The sequence below is a fragment of the Antedon mediterranea genome, chromosome 6 (genome assembly GCF_964355755.1).
Source record: "Antedon mediterranea chromosome 6, ecAntMedi1.1, whole genome shotgun sequence".
Taxonomy (NCBI): Eukaryota; Metazoa; Echinodermata; class Crinoidea; order Comatulida; family Antedonidae; genus Antedon; species Antedon mediterranea.
The window spans coordinates 31512261-31523081 of NC_092675.1; the positions used below are offsets into that span (position 1 = coordinate 31512261).

Genomic DNA, 10821 nt, shown 5'->3' on the forward strand with positions numbered 1-10821 from the left:
ATTACTGCTTTTTATCTATAAACAAAATAAATGTTTACAGTATACACTGTGGAAAAGGACTTATTGTGGTATATCTAAAGTTGAGTTGTAGGCAGTGAGTATATAGGCTTTTCCTATACTAAAACATCAAGACAACAATCTATCACTACACTATTTGTACAGTAATAAAAACATGGCATACATTCTATTCTAGCATCAGTCACTCTAAAAAAATTTCAATTACTATGGCCAGCCACTAAACAATCATATGTACAATAATTGTATGTACTTCAAACAAAAGCAGATACAGGATAATTGGTCATTACTTTCTTAAATATTATAAAAAGTGGAATAACTGTAACACTACAGATACAGTACAAACAAATTATGATTACACAATTTAACAAAAACTACATACTGTGTACTTTGTTTTAAAAGTAGAAATAACTTATTTTTCACAAACAAATTGTGATTTTAATTTACTGCACGATCTTGTTACCCATCTCATACGAGTTGAAAGACTTGCACAGTTTTTCTTTTGAGTTGATTGAGGTTCATTATTCTTCCATCTTGTAAACATTTTTGGCTCTTGTGATACCCATTCCCAGTCATCTTCTACAAACTTGTCATTGATACCTAAAACATTGGTTATTTAAATAAATAATTCTTGTCTACACTGTCAAATTTTATGTGCCAAAAAACTGTGATTTGGACATGATGATGTCATAATATCGCTCGTATTGATTGACGCATAGCCATGTGGAGCGTTGTGAAAAGAAAAAATTGGCTTTGATTACCAGCATCGGACCTGTACCGTAAAGGGTCTTTCACACCTGTTCCGGCACGGTTCCGATCCGGCGCCGGAAAATCCAATCGAACGCCAATGTTTCGTTTTCACGCGGCTACGCACATATCGATTGGCGCATAGCCGCGTGAAAACAAAACATTGATGTTCGATTCGCCGGACCGGAACCGTGCCGGAACAGGTGTGAAAGACCCTTAACAGGTGTGAAAGACCCTTTAAACATTAACAGTATAAAAAATGATAAAACCTGAAAATTATTGATTAATTTACACTACTCTCCAACATTTATAAATGTTTTAACCTACTGAAACATTGATTAAGTTATTACCTATCCATATTTCTTGTCCACCGATGAAATTTTGAACCCATTTCTGATGATATTTTGAAGTGATTGTAACCAAGTTGCCACCATATCTTAAATTAAATTTGACATTGTCAATTCTACGCAACACAAACAAAATATATATCATCTAAAACAAGTCTGTTACCATAACTTACTGTAAAGCTCTATCTACAGTATCAAACTTTATGTGACAAAAAAAGATTGATGTACCCAAATATGATAGTGATATGCTTAAATATGGTAGTGATATGACATCATGTCCATGTATAGACATCACATTTTTTCGTCGCATAAAGTTTGATAGTGTAGACAGAGCTTAACAACATGTAGTTCAGTTAATTAAAATAAATGTTGGTTTGATATTACTATAAAACTTACTGTTCCCTGCAGGTTCTTTGAGCATCATTCCATGTTTTTAAGTCCGATGACAAGTAGTAACATTTTCCATTGTAATTTGACCAACCTTTATTACAACAAATAAAACTGATTTGGAATCATTCTGTTTTAAATGAATTCTAATACTGTAATACTTTTGTTAAAATAATTTTATAGTTGAGCTATACCATGGCCAATGATCTGTAACTATATACCATGGCCAATGATCTGTAACTATATACCATGGCCAATGATCTGTAACTATATACCATGGCCAATGATCTGTAACTATATACCATGGCCAATGATCTGTAACTATATACCATGGCCAATGATCTGTAACTATATACCATGCCCAATGATCTGTAACTATATACCATGGCCAATGATCTGTAACTATATACCATGCCCAATGATCTGTAACTATATACCATGGCCAATGATCTGTAACTATATACCATGGCCAATGATCTGTAACTATATACCATGGCCAATGATCTGTAACTATATACCATGGCCAATGATCTGTAACTATATACCATGGCCAATGATCTGTAACTATATACCATGGCCAATGATCTGTAACTATATACCATGGCCAATGATCTGTAACTATATACCATGGCCAATGATCTGTAACTATATACCATGGCCAATGATCTGTAACTATATACCATGGCCAATGATCTGTAACTATATACCATGGCCAATGATCTGTAACTATATACCATGGCCAATGATCTGTAACTATATACCATGGCCAATGATCTGTAACTATATACCATGGCCAATGATCTGTAACTATATACCATGGCCAATGATCTGTAACTATATACCATGGCCAATGATCTGTAACTATATACCATGGCCAATGATCTGTAACTATATACCATGGCCAATGATCTGTAACTATATACCATGGCCAATGATCTGTAACTATATACCATGCCCAATGATCTGTAACTATATACCATGGCCAATGATCTGTAACTATATACCATGGCCAATGATCTGTAACTATATACCATGGCCAATGATCTGTAACTATATACCATGGCCAATGATCTGTAACTATATACCATGGCCAATGATCTGTAACTAATTTACACAGTATGGGTAGTCTAGGGTCTCCATTACGACAAGACGACGAGTAAAATTACATTTAATTATTTAACTGGTCCGCCACACATTTAACTGGCCATTGACTGGCGGCGGACCAGTGTTATTGCAAACGCTGGTATTATTCAATTCAACAACCAGTAACATTTTAAAAACATTAAAAATATCATCCAACCTATCTAATGCATTAGTTATATTCACTTTGGTGAAGTTTATGCCAGCAGTTAAGTGCATTAATTATAGAAGCCCACCAATACAGTTTATATTCCAGTATTGGGGCAGTCTGCTGGATTATAACCAATATTATGTATACTACTGTTTAAAATAGCTTACCTTGTTCACAAGGGCTGTTATCTGTACCATCATCATCTTGTGATATCTGCCATTCTTCCCAAGTTTGTCCATTACATTCATACACAGCAGTGGTTGAGCTATCAACATACAATTCACCAATGTTGTTTTGTGAACAAGCTTTTTTAACGAATGGCTACAAAATATAAACATGTGTTAAAACAGCATTGTGTTTTGAATACACCAAATATACAAAGCGTATAATAATAGAAAACATTGTTATATGAAATATCATTTATACCTGTGAAGATGGGGGTATATCTGACCTATCTTGTTGGAGTTGCTGAAGAAGTCCCAAAAATGAACTTGATTTTCCATCTTGATTTTTTGCGTCAGTTATACCAGAATTCACAGCAGCATCTTCTTGTGCAACTCCTCCTACTAGCCCATGAAACTAAGAGGAAAATATTTGATTTAAGTATTCAAATCATTTAAATATCTATTTGCCTACTAAACCACTCACTGTCTAGACAGTTTGACCTACTAAACCACTCGCAGTATGTTGCTACTACTATATTTTATGTGATCAGTTGACTACTAAAACTACTCACTGTCCAGACAGTTTGTGTATTGCTACTACTGTTGACTGGCACTGCGTAGCTTCTGAAAGCTTTATGTTCTTCAGACACTTGCTCCGGTTCATCATCTTCATTATTAGTGGCAGGTTTTAGAGATGTGAATACCGTCTTCCATGCAGTTTCTTCTCTATTCTTCTTTTTACCTTTTTTCTTTTTCCTTCTTTGTTGCTGACTTATTGGTTGTGTTCCCTGTTCTGTATTTATAGGGTCAGTTTTCCTTTCTGCTGATGGATATAGTAAAGGAATTTCAATTGGACCAGATGATTGGCCAGAAATAAATGTTGGATCCTTGGGTGCATCTCCACAGTTACAACCAGTGCATTCAACAGTATCCTCAAGGCAGCCATTATCAGTACAGCCTCCACACCTATGATTCTGATGACCTTCAGGTAAATATTCCTGTGGGATTACTCCTGTACCACCAGATGGTAACTGACCCTTTCTTGACACTTGGTATCCTGGTATCTGTATCTTTGATGCAAGAGATTGTCCATGTGGTCCATCAAATCTTAAAGACCCTTGATCAGTATTCGGTGGAATGTCTTCAGGGTTAAGACAACCTGATAGGCAGCCTTCAGGTAAAGGTTGTTCTATACAACCTTCAGTGCACCCGGCTGGACCATCACAGCTGTTAAGACATCCAGGTTGTCTATCGCAATTGTCATCAATACAGTCAGGTATTCCAGATGGACTGAATGGTCTTACATGTTGATTACTAGTCACAATAGCACCATCAGCCTCTCCATTACAGACACCTACAATAAATATTATACACAATTTAGTTGAATTCATGAATTCTACAGCTTTTGATGTACAGTTACGGACACATTAATCCAGCAGGATAGGTAATGAGTGATGTTGTAGTGATTATGAAGTTAAATAAAAAAAAAAGGAGTATAAATTCATACCATTATTGGCATCTTTAATGATAATTGTTATCCTGTTATTTTGTCCAAGGATTGCATTAACTGGTTCACGCAGGATCAAGCGCACACGTTCACGGTTTTCCTCAATATTATCCTGAATTACCTCAACAGAAAATGTTGTTAAAGTAACACCTGGATCAAACTGAAGCATTTTTGATGGGCTTGTTATGAAATCTAATCCTACATTGGCTCCTAACTCATGTACAGAAATTTGAACAAATGAAGACGGCAAGATATAACCACTGCGTACGACATGGATTGGTAAAACACCAATAGTTTCGCATACCAGAACATCAGGCTGTGCAAATTGAATACTGGACCACTTGAATTCAAACCTGTTAACAGTAAGAAACAAAGCACTAATGGTAAATGAAATAAAATGTGATAATATTGTCGGTTTTATAATAGTTTGTTTTTTAGTTACAAGTGAAGTTTTAAAACGTGATTACCTCTGCTTACTCAACTTGTTACCACTTTGATCTTGAACTTCAAATGTAAAACTATCATTTGTTGCTTTTGAGTTTTCTTTCAATACAAACACAACACTGAGTTCATTGATATCTTGTTGTGTAAAGCCAGTGGAAATTCTTCGTCTTGTCTTGGTGTTTTCTAAATGACCATAGAGTGGTTGTAAAACAATTTTATATGAAATATTGCTTGGTCCAGAACGTTCATCAACCACTTCAAGATTACCTCTATTTAATACATAACCATAAAATCCATTCTTTCGCTCAAGGTTGGTGGGTACTTGCATTGTGGTTATATGAGGTGCAACATTATCAAACATGATAATGTTGATTGTAAATATTTGCGGTTGATATAAAACAGTATCATCAATTTTATACCCAATGTTGGTGCCATCAGATACTACAAAATAAAACTCATCTATATCTGGTTCCCCACGTATATGCCTGTATGATATTTTAAGATTATCTATATCTGCCTGTGTAAATATCTTTCTCACAGGCGTGTCTCCAATCAGAAGTTGTCCATACAAAGGTGGTTGAGCTATAGTGTAAATAACATGATCACTTGGTGTGTCATCATCAACTGATCTTAGATAATTTGCACCAATTATTACAGTGCCTTGTTCAGGTGTTGTTACATGTTGTAGCAGAACTAACTTTGGAAGTTCATTGTCTATATCTTCAACTATGATGTAAAATGTATCATTCCTTGATTCTTGACCATTACTAACCATAAAGCTAAAATGATCATTTTCAACTTGGTGTGTTTGTTTGTGTATGTATATAATTTGACCTGCTGTTAAATCCAGTTGTGTAAATGTCAATACTGGTGTCCCTGGTTGAGATAGCAACTCAATTTGGCCTTTGGACGGAGGTCCAATAACAGTATATACAATTTCATTCATCATATTACTTCTATCGTCAGCTGAAAGTAAATTACTTGAAATTACTACAAAATCGCCTTCCTGAACTAAAGCTCCATTGTTAACAATCTCAAGATTTTGTTTTTTAGTGTTGGTGATTTCGATTCTAAAACTTTCTTTTTCTGTGGATAATTCACCATCTGTAACAAAAAAGCGAATACGATCAAATCCTTTAGATCCTAAAGCACCAACATGCTGATATCTGACATGATTCAGGTTTAAATCTTGTTGAGTAAAATTTTCATTTTTTTGAATAACTTTCCAGATATCTTTATCTATATCATAGAGTTCTAGATGTCCACGTCTTGGTTCAGAAGTAATGATGTAATACAAGTAATAATCTGGTGTGTCTGCATCATATGCAAGTAGGACAACACTGGATAAGGTTCGAGTTGTATGCATATCTAATATAATTCCAGTATTTTTCATTATCGCTGGATACTGATCATTTACTGGGTGAATATTTATGTAACAGGTCTTTTTTACAACATGCTTTCCATCAGTAACTCGCAAGATGAACTCATCACTTGTACTCTCTGAATCATCATGAACATAAGTTAGTTTTAGTGTGTTTAAAAGTTGGTTTAAATTGAAGTCATAGATAGGAGAACCTTCTTCAACAGCTGTTCTTAAATCAGTTACTTCTCGATCAATTATTATACCATGACGAGGGGCTTTAATGATAGAGAACATCAACATTTCCATTGGAATATCAACATCCATAGCAAAAAAGAAAGAAGAACTAAGTTTATAAAATGATCCTTCATACAATGTGAAATTAGTAATGCTTAAGGTTGGAACTTCATCATTTTGAGGAACGATTGTCACCGGAAATGAGACATTAGCAGAAATGTGCTGACCATCAGTAGCATAGACCATAAAGAAATCTGCAATTGGTTCAACACCTTGATGATCAGCTTGAACATAGTTAATGTTACCTATCGAAATATCATGCATTGTAAATGATATGATTGCTTTCCCAGCATTGCTCTTTTCTGAGCCAATATCTGGCTGAATATTTTCTAGGAATCCCCAACTAGGATTTTGGGTAACAATAAAAATAATATCTTGTGGTTGAGTATCTCTGTCTATGGCACTCAGACTATTGGAGTTAATAGTTGTCCTTTGACCTTCGTCTACAAAATATGGATTACCAACAACTATAGCTGGTGGTTGGTTATTTACTGGAGTAATACTGAAGTGAACATCAAGAAGAGGCAAGGTATCAACTGACGGAACTACTTTGTCAGATACAACAAATGTAACAGTGTCTTCAAGAGTGTTTCTACCAATTTCACCACTGGTATGTTTGTATTTAATTAGGTCATCTCGTACATCCATCTGTGTGAACGTAGATACAGCATTGCCATTTTTCAAGATGACCCCAGAAGATGGAGGACGTATAATAATGTATTTAAGCAGAAGGTCATGTGTGTCGACATCAGTTGCCGACAGCACATTTGTTGAAAGCAAAATTTCTCCTCTTTCAGGAAGTGAAAGTTCATTAATTAAACCAGGTAGAATCTGAGGAACACCATCATTTACAGGTGTAATAATGATTGACAGATCTTGTGTTGTGGTGTGAATTCCATCAATTGCAGTAAGTGTAAAAGAATCTCTCAATGTTTCTGAACCATCATGGACATATCTGAAATACATAAAAACAGAAGTGAATTTGTTATTTGGAAGTCTATAAACAGTAATGTTGGTTATATCAAGGAAAAAGTAAGCTTGCATCATGCAAAAGTTCAAACAAGTTGTAGTTGTATATTATATACACAAAATTTACATACAAATTACACACATGAATTGTATAATTATCCTCACCGTAGCCTTTGGTGTTTAATATCTTGCATTATAAATGATTTAGTGTTGTCTAAATTAACACCATTTAGTTTTAGAGTGCCATGATTTGGAAATTCTTCTACTCGAAGTTTCACATATTCAAGTTTTGTATCCATATCAGTTACTGCCAACATCAGGTGCGTAATAATTGTTGTGTCGCCCTCTCTCACCATAATGTCATTGGACAAGATTTGAGGTGGTTGGTTGTCAACTGGAAGGATAGTAATATTAAAAAGTTGACCAAGAACAGAATTGCCATGCTTATCACTAACAGAATAAATAAATTGTACTGAGCGTGTCTGTGATCCAATTTCCTTAAATGGTGGCATGTAGGCAATCCTAAGATGGTCAATCTCTTGCTGTGTAAATGAAATAATAGGCTGGTGATCAGGATCTTTTGTTGGCATCGTCATTTCTGATGTTGATATAATTCGTCCTGCATCTGTGAGACTGTAAGTATCTGTGAAATGTGGTGACGTTGTGATGACATAGACAAGTTCATCATCTGGTGATTCATCATCACTATACTGTAGATTTTGCTGAGTAAAAACACCTATTTCAGTTTCCAAAACAGTAATACCTAGACTTGTACCCAACACCAAATATGGTGGCAGATCATCTACTGGTTCAATCTTAATTGTCACAAATTGCCTTGGTGACATGTTTGGAGGAATTTGGTTGTCGAGAAGAACAAAATCAAAAGAATCTTCAAAGATTTCTTCTCCAAGGTGACTATAATAAATACGGCCATGTTGTAAATCTCTTTGAGTGAATTCAGTCACTGGATATCCAAATGATTTTGGTGAATACTTCTTAAGAATTTCACCAGCATTTGGTGAAACCATAATTTTGTACAAGATGAAATCATTAGGAGAATCTACATCAGATGCTAGAAGAAGGTCTTTAGTAATTCGTAAAACAGCGCCCTCTTGTACATTAAATTGTACATTTCGAATCAAGTATGGCGGTGTATCATCCTTTGGCAGAATATTTATTGGGAATGTAGCATGTACACTATGGTGTATATCGCTAACTCTAAGTTCAATATTATCACTTTCAGAGTCAGAATTATCATGTTGATAGGTAATCAAACCATTAGCAATATCTGCTGGAGTAAACATGACTGCAATATTGTCTCCATTATACAGTTTACCATGCATCAACCCACCCATTACTTTTATACGTACTCTGTCAATGTTGTCATTATCAACAATCTGTAAATGATCAGATGATATGATTCGGGATTGTCCTTCAAGTAGTGATAAACCTTTGTTAATCATGACTCGTGGCGCATTAGTAATAGAGTTGCGTACTGAAAACATCAGATTTATAGGCTTACTAGAAGCAAAGTAGCTATCATATACAACAAAATTCGTTTTATAATTTCTCCGTTCATGAAAACTTGTATTTGGTGGTTTGTAAGCAATGTTCAACATCTGTACATCATATTGTGTGAATGACATGATGGGCTGTGATTGATCATTCAGGTGTACAATACAGCCTTCACTTATGTTGAACTCACTTACGACCTCAAACACCAGTTCACCTTTGGGTGTCTCATCATCCTTGGAAGAAAGAATGGATGGAGCGATAGTTGTAAGAATAAATTGGTCAACTTCTAGTAAGTACATACTCATATGCAATGCAGTGGGTGGTTGGTTAGGGAATGCTGCTTCAATATCCACAGGTAAATAATAAGTTTCTTCCTTTAAGCCAGTGTTTGGGTCATTTACTTCAGCGGTTAATGCAATAAAGTCAACATTTGGAGTTGGAGGAACTAGATGCTCATACTGAATACCAAGTAATACAAAATCATCACATTCCACACTGAGTGTACGAATTCTTTCTGGATTTCCTGAGTGTTGGCTGATTAATTGCCCAAAGGCTGGTAGCTGTTTTGTCATAGTTCTTAAATGTATCATACAAACTGATCCAATACTCTCAGAGTAATTAAATCCCAGTACATTTGAGTCAATTACATTGGATTGGCCATTAAAATCAGACACTGATAAACGTTGTTTGGGTTGAAAGATTTCATAAGGATCATTTCTTATTGTTATATTCATCACAAATGTTTCTTGAAATGTTGATGTCGCAGTAAGATGAAAAACACGCAATTTCACATAATCTGTGGTGAGGAACGGTGATCCTGAGTGAGTGTAACATAATGAACCAGCAAAATAGTCACAGTCAAACACCTAACAAATAAAAAAACAAACAAATCAATAGTCACAGTCAAACACCTAACAAATAAAAAAACAAACAAATCAATAGTCACAGTCAAACACCTAACAAATAAAAAAACAAACAAATCAACGAATAATAGAACTTAGATCTAAATTACTTACTACAGCAAAGTCTGGTTTGTAAAAATGTCCACTTACCTGTGGTTCAAACTGTCCAACTCTCTGTGTCATTGGTTCATTGTTGATCAATTCAACCTTACAAGTGTCCATCATGTTTACTCGGCTAAATGACAACATTGTCTTGTCTATTTTCACACTTCGACCAATAGAAACACTGACACCATTATTGATTTTGACTAAGTTTCCATCTACTATCTGGATTACAAGTAAAACCATGAATGCTGTGAACATACTGTTAATAGCGCCCATAATGGTGGTGGTCTCTCAATATTTCCTACAAAACAAACAATGCATGATTCATTATTACTAACACACTCTATGCACTTATGATGATTAATGTATTCATTAGGAAATTGTATTTTTTACTTACTAAAATTAAAACTTACGCATTTTCGACGCAAGATTTTACCTTTTTGTAATTCTATGCCTTTTTGAGATTCTACATCTATTTACATTTCCTTTTTTACATATGCAGTATTTGGGTATCAAATTCATACATGGTATACAACCAATACAGATTGCTTTTTTACACTTTCTATTATAGGGTAGTTATGGCAATGTGTATAACCATACTGTACACATTGTTTTTTACATTTTCAATCAGGGTAGTTTATCATACACGACAAGCACATTGTTTGTTAACCACTTCCACACTGAATTATGCTACAGTGAATTAACACTATAAATGACAGGAAATCGAGGACACGTTTTGTAAAAACCAACTACCGGTACCCATATTATTTT

The 10821-nt window shown here is 34.9% G+C and overlaps 1 protein-coding gene across 1 annotated transcript; it reads right to left on the minus strand.

The window, feature by feature from the left end:
* Positions 1 to 15: 15 nt before the first annotated feature.
* Positions 16 to 10340, minus strand: LOC140050966 (FRAS1-related extracellular matrix protein 1-like). Its single transcript, XM_072095990.1, has 10 exons — positions 10096 to 10340; positions 7694 to 9909; positions 4926 to 7514; positions 4459 to 4811; positions 3524 to 4305; positions 3214 to 3366; positions 2955 to 3108; positions 1506 to 1590; positions 1113 to 1198; positions 16 to 615 (listed from the first exon to the last, which is right to left on the minus strand). Exons 1-10 carry the CDS (start codon positions 10324 to 10326, stop codon positions 428 to 430), a joined length of 6837 nt encoding a protein of 2278 aa, XP_071952091.1. The 5' UTR covers positions 10327 to 10340; the 3' UTR covers positions 16 to 427.
* Positions 10341 to 10821: the final 481 nt, after the last annotated feature.

What these genes read in the sequence shown, in the direction of transcription:
- LOC140050966 (XM_072095990.1), bottom strand. Translation starts at nt 10,326, where the DNA reads ATGGGCGCTATTAACAGTATGTTCACAGCATTCATGGTTTTACTTGTA. An exon ending in ATATACCCCCATCTTCACAG is followed by an intron (nt 3,109 to 3,213) that starts GTATAAATGATA and finishes TATATTTTGTAG; the next exon opens with CCATTCGTTAAAAAAGCTTG. An exon ending in CAAAGAACCTGCAGGGAACA is followed by an intron (nt 1,199 to 1,505) that starts GTAAGTTTTATA and finishes ATTTAATTTAAG; the next exon opens with ATATGGTGGCAACTTGGTTA.